Source organism: Saccostrea cucullata, unplaced genomic scaffold (assembly GCF_032062105.1).
Source record: "Saccostrea cucullata isolate Sc308-1 unplaced genomic scaffold, CSIRO_AGI_Scuc_v1 ctg1213, whole genome shotgun sequence".
Taxonomy (NCBI): domain Eukaryota; kingdom Metazoa; phylum Mollusca; class Bivalvia; order Ostreida; family Ostreidae; genus Saccostrea; species Saccostrea cuccullata.
This window is the reverse complement of record NW_026923916.1, coordinates 2,108-22,427: the sequence shown is the minus strand read 5'-3', so window position 1 is coordinate 22,427 and position 20,320 is coordinate 2,108. Positions and strand designations below refer to the sequence as shown.

Genomic DNA, 20,320 nt, shown 5'->3' with positions numbered 1-20,320 from the left:
AGCTATAAGGAATGAATTTAAAAGTTACCCAGTTATTCCTGGTATAACATGCATGGTTTGAAACAGTTTTACCATATTTTACCATTTCGCGGTTTATAGGGCATAAACTGCCCCACCCATGTTATACAGTATAATTTGGGAACTAGAATTCATTTCTAAAATGTTTTTCAAATACAGAATGGAACAGCTAGTCATTTCTTTGTAGAGCAATATCCTTTTTTTTTTTCTATGAAATCAAGGAAGTTATTGCTATTTAACCAGTTATGTGTTCTTTGTCGGATTTCTATTCCGGTGAAATCTAACTACATAAAACTCTATAAAGACTTATTGATCTAACCAAAACAAGTCATCCCCTTCATTGCCAAGATAAAAGTAAAACATATATTTTTGCTAGCATAGATTTCCGTTAAGTTAAGCATGCACATTAGGGCACATTTGATGCAATTGCAAGGAAATGATATTATATGATTTCCTGTGTGTTAAATAAAGCCTTACAAATGGATTATATTCCGTATGCATACACAATGTCGTTGTAAGTTTAAACATATTTTTTGGTATTTATTGCATACCAAATTAATAATAAAAAAGACTTTTTAGTTTTCTTTTTTTATTAAAATAAATTGTTTAAATAAATCGATGGCTATAAAAATGTACAAAATACAATGACATCTAAGCATAATCTTTTGTGACTGCTACTTTATCCTTGAAATACAGATACACTATCCTTACACGCTAGTCACCATTTCACACTTCTCAGCTAAACTAAACATGTCTTTCTTTGCCTCGTGAACTTTAGACTTGACCACTTGTTTCGGGCTTCCAGTTTTCCTGTTCAGAGGTTCTGTGTCCGAGTATTCCTGATATATCGTAGAACAAATATAGTTAATATTCAATTTTTGATATTTTACTGTAATATTCATACATAATACATAACATTCATTTAAATATCGTGCAAAAATATATGATTTTGTAAGCAATATTGTAACCACTACAAGTACACCCCCACCCCATCATGGTATGATTTGAACAATTGAAAATCTACACTACCCAACATTCTTCCAAAAAAGTTTCAGATTTTCAGGCCAAGTTCTTGAAAAAAAAAAAGATTTTCAATGACTCCACCTTTTTTTCTTTATTGACCCCACTTATAGGAGGCGTTTAGCCCTTTATTTTTATGAATTAAACTTTTCGTTATCCAAAGATGCTTTGTACCAAAATTTGGTTTAGTTTAGCCTATTGATTCTTGAAGAGAAGTTGAAAATGTAAAAAGTTTACGGACGGACAGACGACGGTCAACGGGTGATCAGAGAAGCTCACTTAAGCTTTCAGCTCATGTATGCTAAAACGTTTAGCCTGCTAAATATCCAAAAGTAACGATGAATGAAAAGTACTCTTAAGTCTTTTTCAAAAGTTAGAGTCCGACTTCTGGATCCAACAGACATATTTTTTTTACTTTAAAAAGAGACCTTTTATGGCTTATAACGGGGTCATGGGGGATAGCATGATAAAAGAAAAATATGGCAGAAAGTGTCTTTTATTAGTAGTGTTCAGCTTTAAAGTGACCTACCCTTCTTTAAGTTAGTCTTCCATAAGTTTATGGCAAATATTCAAAGAGAGATAACTCTACCTTTTCCTCTTCTTGATTGAACAATGATTCCATAGACTGATCGCGGTCGGGATCGAACACAATCAAGGTTTTCCTAGTTTTCCTCGCTTTTAATACAGCTTGTATCTACGTAAGAAAAAACATTCATTTACATCATTCTTTTTTCTCTCTTATTTAATCTTCAATCATACAAGTTAAGAATACAAACAATCACAGTTATATACAAGACAAGAAAAGTATGTGTGAAAGAAATTTTTACGAGATTAAGAAAAGATGGAGAAGGAGAGGAGAAAGGAGAGGGGGAAGTGAGAAAGAAGGGGCACCAAGCTTTCAAAATAATATAATTAAAAAAGGACTTTTGAGTTCCTACAATTTTTTTTCAACAATTTCCTGACATTTTCTCCTAAATTCATCAAATTTATTGTTTAACAATGAAAATTTCTCCTTAATTACTTACTTCCTCATGTAGAAAGACAAAAAACACTAGGACAAAAGCGCCCTGAAAAGGAAACAGAAATACACTGATTAATTCAATTTACAATACTATTTATCTGAGATGTTAATACTACACTGTAAATGATGTGTGTTATATGAAATGTCTTTTTACTGCATGTATCTCCTCTTCACAACTTACATTATTTTTTATCATTATTTTCATAATTTATAAGAAAAAAAAAACATTTCAGGGCATGAAATCTTGTTTTCATTTCACATCTTTTATCATGTAAAATATCTGCAGATCTAAACTGATTATTTATGCACAACTACCTTTTAAAATAGGAAATAGACACTTTCATAAGTAATAGTCAACGAAAATTCAAAAAAAGTAGAAACTATTCATTAGAGAGAGTAATCATGAATACTAAATACAATTTAAAGGATGTCACTTAAAAAAACTGGTACTGATTTTATTGAAGTATTCTACCAGTGAATTCAATAAAGTCATATATCATTCGAGTATTTCATTAATGAACTTTAATAGTAAAAAAAAAATACCACTTTACTATAGAGGCAAAAAGAATTATAATTTTTATGAAGAGAACGTTCTAATTCTTGTCATATTTTTGAATCAACAAATAAATTCATTTGATCTCATACTTGTAATATATTCATCATGGCATAGAGATACTTGATAACGGAATCATGCATTCTCAGCGACAGGAAGGCAAACGCCCAAGAGACCGTCACCAAAATTATCTGAATCCACAAGCCACGCATCTGAATCCTTGAAAAAAATGGCGGGAAACCATCAATTTTAATTTGAAATTTAATATCATAAATGATGACATAAATAAACTATTGAAAAAATAACTTACTTTTTTTAAATTTCAAGGTAACCGTTATAAAATGAACATTATTAATAGATGAAGCCCCTTGACTGATCGATGAATTGTATGATATTTAAATTTATGTCTCTTTCAAAAATCTTTCACTTAAATAGAAACGTCACCATATGATTGTAAAGGGCCTCAAATATGCACATATTCTAGGCTTTCATGGCCTCTGAGAAGAGAGGGTCTTTTTCCGTTAGACCTTGACTTTAGTTCTAGTGCAGGGCACTTGGAACACTCTCTCTCTATATGTTTTTACATCTTATGTTTTATTCGTCGCACAGCGAACACAGACTCCCGACAAATTGCAGGAAGAGGGCCTTCAGATTAAAACTTACTTGTTTTAAAGAGCTATGAAGAAGTGATATATTATTTTCATTTCAGTTTTACTGCAACACGGGACTAGATTCATTAGGTATCACCAGAACAGCTAAGTCTACGTCTTACCGTGGGACTTAGGTCCAGAGATTTTACTACCATTTCTAACTGTAATGCCAAAAACTAAATTATAGCAATTGGTGGCATTTCATGTTGAGCTTACGAATATGTCTATATTAAAGGATGTGAAGTCCTTAAAGTCAGAATCCTATGGGAGAATGGTGAAATTTTTAGTCTAAAAACTAGCCCACATTTATAACATGGGATGTATCCTATAAGTTTTGATGATTGAGATATCGTAACATACAGCTCAACGCACTTTTTAATATCACATGGATTTTCGCACAAAGTAAGGTCACATTGTTATAATCCAAAATTGTGTGACGTGACAACAAAATATATTTTAAAAATGATTTATAACTTAATTTTGATCACATTCTATTACAATAATTCACACATACATTGTAATAATTGGTAAGATTTTTAAATGCTCTTGGATGATATATTATGAGTTTCCAAAATATTTTTTTCATGGTTTCTCTTCAAATGCAAACGTCTTAGTATTCGTTCATTTTAAAGCATACTTTTGCCTTGCCTTAATACGGAAACAGTAACTTCTGTATTTTCTGTACATAAATATGACAAAAAACGCAAGATGATATTAGTATTTCTCATCTGTTCGGCTGCTTTCTAAATTTAAAAGGTGACATTTTTTTTTCCAGGTTAACTTCCTGAAATCTAGCATCATGAAAGATACCTTCCAACGCAAAATTTCAAAGTTGCAGACCATAAATGTAAAAAATATTCTTTTACAGCTGCTTTTTCAATAAAAATGGAACTCGTAAATTTACTTACCTGGTCATTGGTCATTTTCAAAATTATTTTGTTAAAACACATTCTGATTGCACACACAAGTACTCTGAAGTTGATATCAAAAAGATGCTTGAGTTTCTGATTGACAGTATCTATGAGGTTTTGGGAGACCAGGTCTCAACAATCTAATGGAATTCCAATGGGTACCAATTACTCCGTTATTGGCAAACCTATTTTTGTATTTATATGAAGCAGAATTTGTGCAAAATCTTATGCGAGAAAAGAAGAAAACACTTGCTGTGGCCTTCAACTCGACATTTAGATATATCGACGACGTATTGTCAATTATATAACAAAGGTAACTTCCATTCCTACGTCTATATGATATATCCTGGAGAGCTTGAGATAAAAGACAGAACAGGACCTGACACATCTGTTTCATATTTGGATATTTTACTTGATGGTAACCTAACGACCAAGCTACCGGTATATGATAAACGTGATGCCTTTAACTTTTCTATCGTCAACTTCCCTTACTTATACAGCAATATACCTTCATCATCTGCATACGGAGTTTACATATCTCAGTTGATTCGATACGCAAGAGCATGCTCTACGTATGAACAGTTCCTAAAACGAGGTAAATTATTGACAAGCAAGTTGATGAAACAAGAATACCTGGTCGATACAATGACCTTGTCAGCAAATACAATTTATCATTAAGTCAAATGCTGACTAACGTTTTTCATACTAATTGTTAGTCCATTATTTATACATTGAATTGACGACGGATTTTTTCGTTATTTCCCGATGATGACAAGGAGCACACGGCGGGTGTGACCGGTCAGCAGGGGATGCTCACTCCTCCATGGCACGTGATCCCACCTCTGATGTTTCGGTGGTCCATGTTTGCTCTGCTCCTATTTTGTATTGTTTTATGGACTTTGATATTAAATACTGTTCTATATCTCCATATCCTTCTTTTCAATATTTACAATTTGCTATGTTGAAAGATAAACAATATCTCATTATCCTATCCTTTCACATAATTTCTTTACGCAGTTTTGTCATTTTTCAAATTGGCTTTATTGTTTTCTTTGTTGTTTTGCTTATTTCACACTTAATTTCTACATACAATGTCATTAACTAAAATTTTCACTAGCCACGTGGGCTCCTAAAGTTTTAAATTTAGGAGCCTACAGCTAAATCTACAATCTCTGTGATTTAATTTGAACCCTCTGAATATATCAATGGGTCAATTAAAGTCTAGATATAATTAAATATAAAATACAATTTAACATCATTAGTGATAATCATAATCGATCATCGGTTGGAATCGGTTACTGTGCAGAAACATGAATATATAAAATATGTGTTTTCTTTGTTGTTTTGCTTAAAATTGAAGTTCAAATTACTTTGCCAATTTGAACATATCAACCAAATAGTTTCAAAAAAAGTTCGATTAGTTAATTTATAAATACCTGCGATAGAATCAACACATTTAACATCTTACAGTTTATAAACATATTTTCTTTTAGAACATTGACTTTTAAAACTTACGATAATGATTTTAGAGAATGTACCTTTCACATGAAATATTTAATAATATAAGGGTTATGTCTCGTACTAAAACTCGATATTTTTTAGTTTTATTGAAAGAAAAATGTGACTTTAATTTGTGAAGCACAATGTGAGTTTAAAAAGTGCGTTGAGCTGTATAGGATATATCCCATGTTAAACAATGTATGGGAGAAAATTACTCATTGTCAATATCTGTGGGATTTATCCCATTTGTACAAATTTATTTAAAAAATCCTAGTGGGAGTAAATATTCCATCTGACACTTTTTCTCCCATGGGAGAAAGATGGGATAGTACTAAGGACTAAAACTCTCACCAATCTTCTGTGGGATTCTGACTTTTAGGACTTCATATATTTAAAAATGAACATATGTGTGAGTTCAACATGAGACTCTGTGATACTGCTAAGAAATCTCGACAAGAGCTATAAAGTATATTTTGGACATCACAATTAGACATGGTAGTTAAAAGTCTGGACAATGTCCTATCCGGAGTTAAATGTGTCATCAGTGTTTCAACCTTTGTATCATAACGGTTGCAATGCCTCTTTATACTTACAGGATAATTCTGTTTGTCTTTTCACTGTTTGTGTAGGAGTTTTCGTTGTGCTCTTTGGTTGCAAAAATCATCACCATTACAGAAACCTGTAAGAAGAATGTCTCAAAGATGCGATATGCAATAAAACCTTGTATGACTACTCAGATCTATATCAAGTAATGAAATTTTATAAAAATAATTTGAAAGATTTCAGATTCAGTGACATACTGCTTGTAATCCAAGCGCAGGGGCAACAAACAACCAAATGTTATCCCAGGCAATCCAGCACCTAGCAAACAACATACACTGGTATTTTTTTCTTCAGAAGTTTTATTTGAGGTTGCAAAATTGAAATTCATAAATTTGTAATAAATAAGAAGAAAAGTTTTACGTACATATCTTTCGCATAATAGGATTCTCCTTGGGATCCAACAAAGGCGCCCACCAAAACACCGGGAAAAACTGACAAATGAATAATTTTTAACTGATTAATTCGGTTTTTATTTTGAATATAAGATAGCCAGGTTAATGACCAATTTATGTTATTTTAAAATAATTTGTGCAAATCTTAGTACTAAACCTTCAACACAGAAATGATTTATGTACCAAATCGTGGGGTTAATGGATCTGTTTAAAATGTTTTTAATCATCCTTTTATAAATTACTACGAAACAATTATTACTTTGAATGCAAATTTTGGGGAGTGTTCGAGAAAATCTTATTGCAAGAAAGGATACTCCATTGTTATTATTACGAAAATAAGCATTTCTTTCTTTTATTATTAAAATATTAACTAATCTGAGGACTTACGCCAGCCGAGGACGTAATAACGAATCATTGACCCGTTATCTGTGAGCTGGTCAGAGTGAGAATGGGCAGCATACGTGATGACAATATACTGATTAAAAACTTCGTTCATCAACCAGGAGAAATTGGACAGGAATGCATAATGTAATAAAATCGCAAAAATGTGACATATCACCTGAAAAAAAAAGATAAAAAGGATAGAAGAGTATTCTTTCTTTAGTTTGCTATTCCAATTATGATTTAGCAGTTTCTAAATCTCATTCCACTCGCCTTTTTAAATGAAATATACATATAACAACAAATTATTTTTATTTACTCACAGGGTTGTCGTACTTGTCTATACCCGCCATAAATACCACCTGACCTATGACAATGGACGCTGCCAAATTCTTATGGAGTGATGCAGTGGTAGTGGATGATCTAGAAACATATTCAGTTTTTTTATTTGTAAGGAAACAATCAAATAAACAAAAACAATCATCATATAGTTTTGTTTTAAGTCTGGTAACCTACCTGAATCTAACGTGAATAATGATGCTGACAAGGCACATAACAGTTGTCAATGCGCACCCTGCATATGACGCAATATTCATAAGAATGGGTCTTTTAATGCCTCTATCCCACTAAAACAAAATTTTTAAAAAGTATACGGTATTAAAATATGATCAACAAAATACTTTTTTGTAAAGTTGAGGTTAAGTCATTGTTTTTCTTCCCCATGGATAAATATAGGATCAGTTATAAGCATCCACTCACGTTAACATTATACATGTCCGTAATGAGGGCAAAAACACCAGGCATATAGCATTCACAGTAGCCCTCTCCACCTGTGTCTGACACCAGGATACACTGATCCCTACTCCAAAACCACTGGCTCTGACTTTAATATGAAAACAACTGTCCTTATAGTTTATACATGATCTGGATAATTTCTATAATACAATGGTCATGAAACTCTAAATTACAAGTAGTATGATTCTTATTAAAATTTATAAAATCAACATATTTCAAATAAAATAATGATGTGAAATGTATAAGCAACCTTGATTTGTTCCGATTTGGGTGTTCGATCCTTACACACTCAGCATTTGATATATTAAATGTCTGAAAAAGAAGATAGAAATATTTTAGGCACTTTGAAGGGTTATAAAAGACGCCGATTTATCAAAAGAGGAAACTTACGTCTAGGTAGGCCGCGTGGTATCTGATTGGCGTACTCAGGTTATACGGTGTATAGTTCTCTGTATTGTGGATATAAAGAGCTAATATGGCTGAGTTCACATTATCTTCTTTGCTTTTGCTGCAAAAGATACATAATCACTAGATTTAAATACTGTACACTGAGTACATAAAATAGTAAAAATACTACGAAAAAAAGAAACAATATTATGTGTTTGTGAAAAACTGATGCCCCGTAGGCAGCTTATGGCGAGGGTTGAATTCTCTCAAATGCATGTCAATCTCCAAAGGTCCAGGAACAACAGTTCAAAAGTGTGTGTACCTAAAGGAAGGTCTTGTTACAAAGAATACACCTGTGAAATATGTCCCACCCACTCAATAGTTATGGGTGAGGTTAAAGTTTACAACAGATACATGTAAACAGAAAAATTAGCAGAAAAACGGGACAAAAAAACAATATACTCCCGGGATCTTTCGATCCCGGGGTATAAAAATAAGAACTTACCCTGCATGATTCGGTAGATATTTTGCCAAGTTCCTGAATCGGAATCCAGATAGTTTTACATAATCTGAAATGCACAATTTATTTATATAAGGGGATCAAATTGCAATGGCTAATTTCCATACTTTAAAAGTATAAAAAAAAAAAAAACAAAAAAAAAACAACAATTTTTAAAATTTAAATAACATCAATTCTATATAAACATAAACATAAAGAGTTGCAAAAAGTAATAAACCAGTACACGTGTTTACTCAAAAATACCAAGCATCTATTGAAAAGAATTTATAAATTGGGAGAGGATGTACTATAGAAACTGCAGAATAAAAATTACCAGATGAAATAGTCATGTTGCCCAGGGCATCGCCATCAGAAGGGAAATATCGGACCTCGCCTGCCTCTCCATTCAATCCAAACAGCACGCCATCAGAACCGTCAGGGAACATAAACTCTCTCATCGAATCTTTCCTCTGTATCTCTAGTTTGTATTCTGGATGAAGAATAAAATTTTATTTCTTAATATTACTAGTATATCTTAGGCTACTAGTATTTGAATTTCTTCTAATATTTTTGGAATACAGTCAATAGTACATACAAATTTTATATTAAATTTTGTATTTGCCGATTAATTGGAAAGTGTCACAATTTGGAGCGTTTTCTTTACATGACGAAAGTTGGTCTCTTCATCTTGAAAGATAAATGTTAATGTTTTTAAAATGTGCATCTTTGAAAAAATTATTTATATGCCATCGAAAAACCTTTTCACTAATGTATATCGAACTTTTTGATACCACAGAGTCTGACACATCTGTTTCATATTTGTATATCTTACTTGAAAAAGACGTTAATGGTAATCTAACAACTATGCTCTATGATAAACATGATAACTTTAACTTTTCTATCGTCAACTTCCCTTTGCAGCAATATACCTTATCACATCCATGCGGGGTTTATATCTCACTTGATTTGATACGCAAGAGGTTGCTCTACCTATGTACAATTCCTAAAACAAGGTAATTATTGACAGACAAGTTTATGAAACAAGAGTATAAGCAATCTCGTTTAAAGTCATCATTTCATACGTTCTATGGTCGATACAATGACCTTTTCAGGTAACACAATTTATCTTAGAGCAAATGCTGACTGACGTTTTTCATATTAATTGTTAGGCCATTATTTACACACTGTATAACAAGGACCACACAACAGGTGTGACCGGTCAGCAGAGGATGCTCATACCTCCGTTTTAGAGGTCCGTGTTTGCTCTGCTCCTATTTATGTTCCCCAAACGAAGTTGGGGAACATATTGTTTTTACTCTGTTTCTTATTATTATTATTATTATTATTAAGGTCTTCCGACTTCCTTCGGAAGACCTTATTGTTTTCCTTCTGTTTTCTATTATTATTATTATTATTCTTTCTTCATAGTACAGCCGATATCTCAGCTGTGCGTGGACGGATTTCAAAGATTTTCACAGGGGAAATGTATCATGTGAATATCTCCAGACGTGTTTTTCATTTTTTTTAAAATTCACTTTCTTTCGCGATTTTTGGGGATTTTTGTTTTTTTTAAAAGGCATTTTGTCCAGCAGTTTTCTCGAGAACAGCTGAACATATGAAAGTGAAACTCACTGAGGTGATAGAACATCAAACTCCGTTATGGTGAACGACCTTTATTTTTCGTCGTCGGCACTTCCGGTCGCAAACGGAAGTGAATTCAAAACGTCCCAATTTTCAACTTTTTTGTTTTTCAATATTTTTCTTTAGGATTTACATGGTTTATAGTGTGTCTTATGAGAATTCCAAATATGTGTTCAGTATCTTGATGCGTGCATATATTGAAAAGATATGACAGAATCAAACTTTGTCCTACTGTCGGGGGTTCGAGTCCCGCTGGGGCCGTATCAAATTTTTTTTCTTTGTTTATGTCTTTTTTCAGTTGCAAATGACTTTTATCTCTTTTATATTACGTATGAAAGAGTTTGCCGATTTTTAAAAGCTATTTTTGAGATATTTTGAGGAATACTTGTAATAATCATGAGGTATGTTAAAAGGCTGCTGTAAATGAACGTAAACGGAAAAATTACATTCTGAAATCTATTTCATAGGATGACGCAGCATAGAATTCTAACGAAAAGCGGTCGGAAGACCTGCTTGTTGCATCAGCAACAAGAACGCATCTAGTTATTATTATTATTCCTGGGAAAATTTTGTCCTTGAGTGATCTTGTAAACTACACATCCGACTAAGGTAAAATGTTTTTAGGGTCAATAGACATGTTATGTAGATTTGCCGAACAAAGGTCATTTTGCGCGCACGTGCTTGCAAGAGCGCGCACGTGCAACATGTAAAATGACCGATTTAATTGATATAGGCGTAACTTTTTAAATTTTTGATGAAATGCTTTGAAACTCATAATGTAAGGATATATTAGTAATATAGACAATATGAAATGGTCAAAATAGCAAGATCTCACGCGCATGCACGTGCGCTTTGCTCTGATTGGCTGAAACTAAAGTCTCAATATCTTTCTTGTTTTTTGAGGAGATCCTTTGAAATTTTGAACATAGCCATGCATTAGGATATCCTACAACATGATACATAGAAATTATCATGAAAACACGTGCATGCACGTGCGCTGCAATCTGATTGGCTGAAACTTTAAATAGCTATAACTCCCTTGATTTTCAACCAAACAGGATGGGATTTGGAACATAGATATATATAATGGACATCTACAAGAAGGTATGGTCTCCATGCACATGCATACATGTACGTATACGTGAGCTGCAATCTGATTGGCTGAAACTTTAAAAAGCTATAACTCCCTTGGTTTTCAACCAAACAGGATGGGATTTGGAACATAGATATATAAAATGGACTTCTACAATAAGGTATGGTCACCATGCCGTGCATACACGTGCGTGTACGTGAGCTGTAATCTGATTGGCTGAAACTTTAAACAGTTATAACTTCCTTGGTTTTCAACCAAACAGGATGGGATTTGGAACATAGATATATATAATGGACATCTACAAGAAGGTATGGTCTCCATGCACATGCATACATGTACGTATACGTACGCTGCAATCTGATTGGCTGAAACTTTAAACAGTTTTAACTCCCTTGGTTTTCAACCAAACGGGATGGGATTTAGAACATAGATAGATTTAATGAACTTCTACAAGAAGGTATGGTCACCATGCTCATGTATGCACGTGCGTGCACGTGAAATGGGTAAAATCAAAAATACACTTGAATGAGCGAATTTTTTTTAATACTTTTGGATTAAATACTTTAATATTTAGTATATTAAAATATATAGATTGTGTAGACAAGATGATATGGTCATTACGTATATGCCTTCACATGTGCACACGTGCAATGCTAAAATTTGAATGAGCATGGTACATTTCTGGGTAAACATTGTTAAAATTTCAAATGCATAGAGTTTGTGTTAATAAATAAAGCTTACAGGGAATATGGCACCAAAAGGGAGTTGGGGAGCGTTTGGGGAACATCTGTAACGGTCCCCGTTACAATTAGCACTAGTTTGTATTGTTTTGGGGACTTTTGATCTTGAATATTGTTTGTTATCTCCATATGTTTCATTGAATTAGATTGCAACTAGAATTTGTCTCTGTTGTAACTACATGTATGTCTATGTTGCAAGAATAGCCATAGGTCTAACTCGCCACAATATCCTGTAGGATGCAGTTAATTGCAAGTCCTCAAGTTGTGCAGATTCGACTAAGTTATAATTTGAAATAAACATAATATTAATATATCAATACCTGCATATATTTTAAGCTATATACATGTAGATAACAAATAGCATTCTCAAGAGTCCATAAAACAATACAAAATAGGAGCAGAGCAAACATGGAGGAGTGAGCATCTTATCCCCTGCCGACCAGTCACACCCGATTTGTGCTCATTGTCATGATCGGGAAATAACGAAAAAATCCGTCGTCAATTCAGTGTGTAAATAATGGTCTAACAATTAGTATGAAAAACGTCAGTAATCATTTGCTCTAAGATAAAGAAGCTGGGGGGGGATAAGGCAGGCGAAATGTCTATAGTGCGAAAGATAAGAAATAAAAAATTGAATTTCAATTATATCCAAATTTTATTTGATATTTCATCTAAATATTAAAGTATACTTAATGTAAAATCTCTACAATTTACAAAAATCTCACAAACACTGAAATTATTTGCCCATGAAAAAGCATACACACACTAAAAACAACAAAAACGACACTTTCTCATACTCGAACAATCTTTTTTTGATATGAGTGGGTCTTAGCTCCATTTTTTTGAAAGATAATCCTAAAAGTTTGCAATAAAATATACATTTTTTGGTGTACAAAAACATGGAGCGAAGACCCACTATACTTCAAAAGTACACTTTTTTGACACAAAATTCGCATCTTTCTGAGAAATACTTCAAGTCCATTAAGTCAAGGGTCATATAACAAACATGATTTAAATGTCCGAAATATTCATGAGCCATGTAGCATAGTGGTTAGCGCGTTAGTCTCAATTTGAAAGCAGTCTGATACTTTGGATTTTTATTGCTAGGGTTCGAATCCCACGAATACATTGTACCATCTAATATTTTTTATAAAAGAAAAATGTTTTACGAGATTTTTTTTTCTAGCTCTTAGAAAAGGTTTTTTTCTCATAAATTCAGAATTTTAATAATGAGAAGTTGGTTTAAATACACAATTCACATATTGAATAATTATGATTTCTTAATATCTGACGCTACAGGCAGTCTGCTCGCCTTGTTCCCCATCTTCTGTATTTCGTGAAAAGGTCATTGTATCGACCATAGAACGTATAAAATGATGACTTTAAACGAGATTGCTGATATTCTTGTTTCATCAACTTGTCTGTCAATAAATTACAGTACCTAGTTTTAGGAATTGTTCATAGGTAGAGAAACCTCTTGCGTACATGTATCAAATCAAGTGAGATATAAACCCCGTATGGAGGTGATGAAGATATATTGCTTCATAAGTAAGGAAAGTTAACGATTGAAAAATTAAAGTCATCAAGTTTAAACATAGAGCTTGGTTGTCAGATTACCATACACGTCTTTTTAAAGTAAAATATCCAAATATGAAACAGATGCGTCATGATCAGACTCTGTGGTATTTTTTTCCTCTAACTCATTTGGATATATCGTATGGACATGAGTGGAAATAACCATTGTTAATTGACAATCCGTCGTCGATATATCGTAATGCAGATATACGTGTAATTATTTTTAAATACCTTCGACTATAAAAAAAATTATAAATGATACTTTAAATTTACTTTAATGATTAATTTTGCCTTAAAAGCTTCTTTAAACATGTATTATTATACTTTGTTGAGAGAAAAGGAAAATTTGCTGAATTAAATTGTCCCTTGGGCCTAAACATCTGTTTAAATAAAATTCAGAATTTAAAAAGTCTATATCCCATCTATATGTATAGAAAATATGTATTTCATACTTCGTATTCAATAGTAAGATAGACTAAAAATAAATTTCTTAATATGACGTCACTGGACTTTTATTTTATGACAACGTAATGATGTCACTGGACTTTTATTTTATGACAACTTAATAGTCTTAAGCTAAATATATAATTTAAAGAAATAAATGGATCTTTTATCCTTAACATAATTATATCATACTATAGCATTGATTTTGATACCAACATAAGCGAAATGCCTACCAATGTGTTCTCTGATCTCTAATTCCGGTTTTTCTTTGTACTGTATTACACCTCTCTTCATCTGTTCCTCCAATATGTCTGCTACAACAGTTGCAAACTCCTCAACCACCAGGAGAAGGTTGTCCCCTTCCACGCCTGCAGGTTTGGTATTTTTCCAACCCGCATCATTTTTAGATTCCAACAAATTGTTGACAATATCAATAAATTTCTGCGTAAAAAAATTAACAATGTAAAGGATGTGGTCAATGAATGTAGGAATGATAGCCGGAGTAGACATATTTCAAAACAAAAAGATCTTCCTTATTTGACTCGAGCTTTACTGTTAATCTTCTAACATAAGTAGAAAAAAGAAGTACGGAAACCTAACACTATGGCTACACCATTAAATAAAATAATTCTCCTTGGCAAGTTTAATTTCGGACTGGACTAACTGTAGAAGGTGTAGTCTCTTGGAAGAATTTCATAGAGACTTCTAGTTTTAGTTTCATATTAACACGCATTCTCTGTAAGCACCAACGAATTTACTATAGGGCTTGGAAACGACATGTCTCAGATTTTGATGAAATTTTTACCATAGGTGTGTCTTGGTACAAAACTAGTAAATATGGTGTCAGAAGTTCCACACGTGCACTTGGTTGCCATGGAGACGGATCCATTGAATTCGGCCATTTTTGGCCCATTTTGACTGAATGAAAACATGAAAATTTAGGAAATGTAAATGAATATTTCTCGGTATCTAATACACTCTAACAAAAATCATTGGATCATATGATAACATGACCTTTTAAGGTACACAGGGCATATAATCGTTTATTCTAGAAATATTCTTCCTGTAAGAAAAAGGTCATGCAAACTGACATGGTTTCTAAGAAATTGAAAAATGGGGAAGTTGTAATTTTTTGAGATCTTTGAGGCTAAATAAGAAAAATTGTCCGCGGAAATTTCCCAAATCTTACGTGGGTTATTATACTTGGGAATAAGTAGTGTCATTTCATGAAAAAACATAAGTGGGCTTTTGCTCCCATTTTTAGTAACATGCATCTATAAATAGATATATTTTAGAAAAATGTGAAAAATCAAATTTTGGCAAAGTTTAAATTGTCATTACTGCATAATTAGAACGTATGTTGTAAAAATTGAGATTCTAATGACAAGAGCTGGACACCACTAGCTGGTATGGACAACGGTTGAGGGGAATTCCAATTTCTATTTTTAGTAACAGGTGGCTATATATAGATATGTCACTGAATACATATGTATTAGGAAAAATTGCATTTTTGTTGTAATTGGAAGCTTCATATAAAAAGTCCTAACAAATATAAAGCTTTCTACATTATGCTTTCAGAATGTACAAGTATTTGTTCAAAAATTGCTCCAATATTGAGGATGGACTCTTGTTTCATTTAATGGCAACAACGGTCTAAAAATAGATTACTCGAATAATTAAGAAAATGTAGATTATTGCACCTTTTCAGGCAATTTTTGGATGTAGTTGCTGCATAATTAGGAAATATTTTGTAAAATTTTAGATGTAAATGACAGGATCTGGATACCACTAGCAGGTATGGATAATTGATGAGGGGAATTCCCATTTCTATTTTTAGTATCAGGTGGCTAAATATAGAGATGTCTCTGAATATTAGGAAAAATTGCATTTTTGTTCTAATTCGAAGCTTCATATAAAAAGTCCTAACAGATAAAAGCTTTCTACAATATGCTTTCAGAATGTACATGTGTTTGCACTAAAATTGCTACAATATTGAGGATGGACTCTTGCTTCATTTTATGGCAACAATGGTCTAAAAATAGATTACTCGAAATACTTGATAAAATGTAGATTATTGCACCCTTTCAGGCACTTATAGATGTAGTTGCTGCATAATTAGGAATTATTTTGTAAAATTTTAGATGTTAATGACAAGATCTGGATACCACTAGCTGGTTTGGATAATTGTTGAGGGGAATTCCTCTTTTTCTATTTTTAGTATCAGGTGGCTAAATATAGAGATGTCTCTGAATATTAGGAAAAATGGCATTTTTGTTCTAATTATAAGCTTCATATTAAAAGTTTTAACAAATATAAAGCTTTCTACAATATGTTTTCAGAATGTACATGTGATTGTACAATAATTTCCACAATATTGAGGATGAACTCTTCTTTCATTTCATATCAACAATGGTCTAAAAATAGATTATTCGAATAATGGAGAAAATGTAGATTACTGCACCTTTTTAAGCACTTTATAGATGTCATTACTGATTACTTAGGAAGTATATTGTAAAATTTTAGATGTTAATGACAACATTTAGCAGGTGTGGACAATGGTTGAGATGGTTTACCAATTTTATTTTTAGTATCACGTGGCATAATATAGATATGAAGTACTCTTAATATTAGGGAAAATTGCAGTTTTATGCTAATTTGAATCTCCGTACAAAATGTCTTTATAAATATAATGCTTTCTACAATATGCCAACAGAATGAACACTTGTTTGTACAATAATTGCTACAATATTGAGGATGAACTCTTGTTTCTTTTTAAAGCAACAATGGTCTAAAAATAGACTCCTGGAATAATCGAGAAAATGTACATTATTGCACTTTTTTCTGGCACTTTTTAGATGTCATAGCTGCATAATTAGGAAGTATATTGTAAAATTTGAGATGTTAATGACAGTAGCTGGCCACAACTAGCTAGTGTGGACAAAGGTTGAGGGGGGTTCCTATTACTATTTTTAGTATCACGTGGCGAAATATAGATATTTAGGCCATTTATAGGAAAACTTTAAAAATCTTTTCAATTGTTCTGTAAAATAATTCCTGATTGTCCTAATTCTAGTCTTTTACAATGTACCTGTATTTTCATCTACAAGTTTATTTTGTCCAAAAACTTTTAATTTTTATAGACGAAGACTCAAAGAGCGTATTCTATATGGCAGTTTCTGTGGTCTGCATTTTTTTTTTTTTGATAGTCACCATATTTCAAGAACCTTTTGTCATTTTTTGTCAAAAAGAAGGTACGGTTTGAGCTTTATTGTCCCCTAAAGATTTAATGTTCTTAAAAAGATTTGAAATTGGCTTTAACAATCATTGAGTAGATGAATATGATAGGTCATTAAATAATATGACACGAAGGGGGGGGGGTCGTTCAGGATATGTGACGTCATTAATTTGGTACACTTTTAAGGTTTAATGCAGAAAAGCCTTAAAATGACTCATTTCTGTGCTGATTTTCCTTTAGCCACCGTCGCCCTCTTTAATTTTTGGATTATGTAAACTGCTATGAAAAATTACATATCAGTTATCTAAAAATCTCTCTGGGCGAGAGTGGCAGAGTATGTCTTCTGAAAGAAAATATTCCAGTGAAAATTGATGTATTCTGCAACATTTTAAGAAAATACGGAAAATGCACAAGTTAATGACGTCACAATAAGCATTTAGAAGGTCATATGAGAAAAACGATTTGTGTATTTTTATGCAGGGAATTCCAATGATTCAGAAAGAGTGAATTTTGATTTCCTATATCACTTTGATGTATTAAGAAAAATATAGGGCTAAATATTTTGTATTGAAACTGTACCTTGTTCTTTGTTTTTATAAATATAACTGGAAGTCCTCATTGATTTCGCAATTTCAATATAATAATAACTGAATATCATATAATTTTTATGCTTGCATATATTTAACGGTAATTAACGAGATTACATATAGTTTATACTTATCAGTCACATGATTATGCGTTCTGCTTTCGCGAAAGCGAGGGGACAAGAAGCTCATTCGTCTGTCCGTCAGTCTGTCCGTCACAACAAACTTTATCCTTGCCCAAATGTTGATTTAGTAAAGCTATGTATTTCATATTATACATGTGTATTTCTTGTGACAAGACCAAAACTTTAAATAATTTGACCTTTTGATTTTGACTTTGGAGTTTAACATTTTATCCAGGTTCCAATGTAATACTTTGTAAAACACTAACTTTTGAATGGTAGATACTAGGACTTAAAAATTTCAAAAGTATTCTTTGTGGCAAGGCCTTTCATTAGATACCAACAATTGACCTTTTGAGCTTGACCATGGAGTTTCACGTACCTTATGAAAAAACTTTAACCTTGACCATAACTTTTGAACGTGTTTTGGACTAAGGCTTTTGTACTTCACATATGTAATCCTTTTTAAAAGACTATCATTGGATACGAACAACTTTTACCCTTTGACCTTGACCTTGGAGTTTTTTTATTTTTAAAATGTAACCTTAGATCGCAACTTTTAAACAGTAGCTACTAATTTTATATTTCAAATATGTATTCCTTATTTCAAGACCTTTCATTGGATACCAACAACCTTTATCTTTTGACCTTGACCTTTGAGATTTTATCACTTATGTATAAACTTTTCCTTGACCATAACTTCTGCTAGAGCTAGGGCTTTCGTAAAGTCAAATATGAAAGTTGAGAGATTATGACCTTATACTGGATACCAACAACTTTCACCCTTTGACCTTGACATTGGACCTTAATTTTGAGTATTAAGAAACTTTAACTTTGGTCACATTTTTTGCAGCGATAGACAAAACCTCATTTTTCACATACATATTCTTTGTGGCAATTTTAATTGGATATCAACAACTTTGACAATTATTTTGACCTTGACCTTATAGATTTACATACTTATGCATTTTAACCTAAAAGACCATAACTTTTGAAAAGGGCTAGGAATTTATACTTCATATATGTAATCCTTGTATATGCCAACATTAAAAATTGGATATTAGCAACTTTGACCCTTTGATAAAAATTGGGTGAAAACTGGTTTAAAAAACATAATTTGATGATCATAAGTTCTAAAATAATTGTTTCTCCTACAAATGTGTTTGAATTGTGAATAACATGAAATATTTTACATTAGAAGTACAATAGAGGAAAATACTCTGACCCACAAAGACAACAAAAGGAGTTATTGTCCTGATTTTTTTTTAAAGATTGAAAGAGTGAAGATGGCACCTATCCATGACATATTGAACATGTTTGCTCCAATCCTATTTTGTATTGTTTTATATTTTTAGCAACTATCTGTTCACATCATCAAGATACAAAGTGTTATAAACTAATTGATTAAATAAAAAAATTTATATACCTATTGTTGTACTAATCAATTGGAAACGTTCTTCTGTGAAGGGACTTGTCCAAAAGATAAATTTAATTTCTATTGAGAATGAATTTTAAACAGATATGACAGGTTTGCAAAAACCTATAACATCATAATGAGTGAAATACCTTGATTGAAATATTTAGCAGTGTTTTTTAAGATCGAATGGATTCTTTTAACTTAAAATATTAAAATTGAATGGGGGAATTTGTATTTCAAATTTTTCCAACATATGATCATTAAAGGTTTAAAACAGCTGTGACATTACTTAGGGATTAACTCTGGTACATGTAATTGATTTAAAATGTACTTATATTGAATAAAGAAAAATTACACAATATTGACTAGATTTGTCGTCTACTGCACCCTAAAACATGCTTATAGAAAGAGTTTTGTTTCATGCATCAGGGTTTAATAACCTTTTTTCCAAGTAAGTTAAATGTGACAACTTATTTAGTATTTACTAGTAATCAGATATCATGGATATTTATTTACATATTTCTAATTTCATATTTCAGGAATACATGTTAATCAGTCAATCCAATTTCAAGCATTAAATCAGTGACAAGAATTAATGTCTTAAAGTATTATCTGCTCTTCTTTATATCATAAATTTCAGTCAAATTACTTATGGTATAGAAGACAAGCTTTTCAAAAACAGATCCTCAAAGAGATATCCAGATTGAAAGAGATAGAGGGACTAGTAAAATTCCTTGGC

At 32.1% G+C, this 20,320-nt stretch overlaps 1 protein-coding gene across 1 annotated transcript; it reads right to left on the bottom strand.

Moving 5' to 3' along the window:
* Window positions 1-614: 614 nt before the first annotated feature.
* On the bottom strand, window positions 615-14,944 carry LOC134265253 (adhesion G protein-coupled receptor L2-like). The gene is made up of 17 exons (XM_062747498.1): window positions 14,888-14,944; window positions 14,457-14,664; window positions 9,065-9,220; window positions 8,737-8,800; window positions 8,235-8,352; window positions 8,095-8,156; window positions 7,809-7,932; window positions 7,566-7,675; window positions 7,373-7,472; window positions 7,056-7,227; window positions 6,641-6,707; window positions 6,474-6,534; window positions 6,267-6,352; window positions 2,705-2,831; window positions 2,064-2,105; window positions 1,628-1,732; window positions 615-857 (listed from the first exon to the last, which is right to left on the bottom strand). The coding sequence occupies exons 1-17, from the start codon at window positions 14,942-14,944 to the stop codon at window positions 726-728; spliced, it is 1,791 nt and encodes a 596-aa protein (XP_062603482.1). The 3' UTR covers window positions 615-725.
* Between the last annotated feature and the right edge of the window lie 5,376 nt (window positions 14,945-20,320).

Coding starts and splice junctions, on each gene's coding strand:
- LOC134265253 (XM_062747498.1), bottom strand. CDS start 14,944: ATGAAACTAAAACTAGAAGTCTCTATGAAATTCTTCCAAGAGACTACA. Junction 7,676..7,808: donor CGGACATGTATAATGTTAAC/GTGAGTGGATGC, acceptor ATTTTGTTTTAG/TGGGATAGAGGCATTAAAAG. Junction 7,473..7,565: donor ATTATTCACGTTAGATTCAG/GTAGGTTACCAG, acceptor ATATGTTTCTAG/ATCATCCACTACCACTGCAT.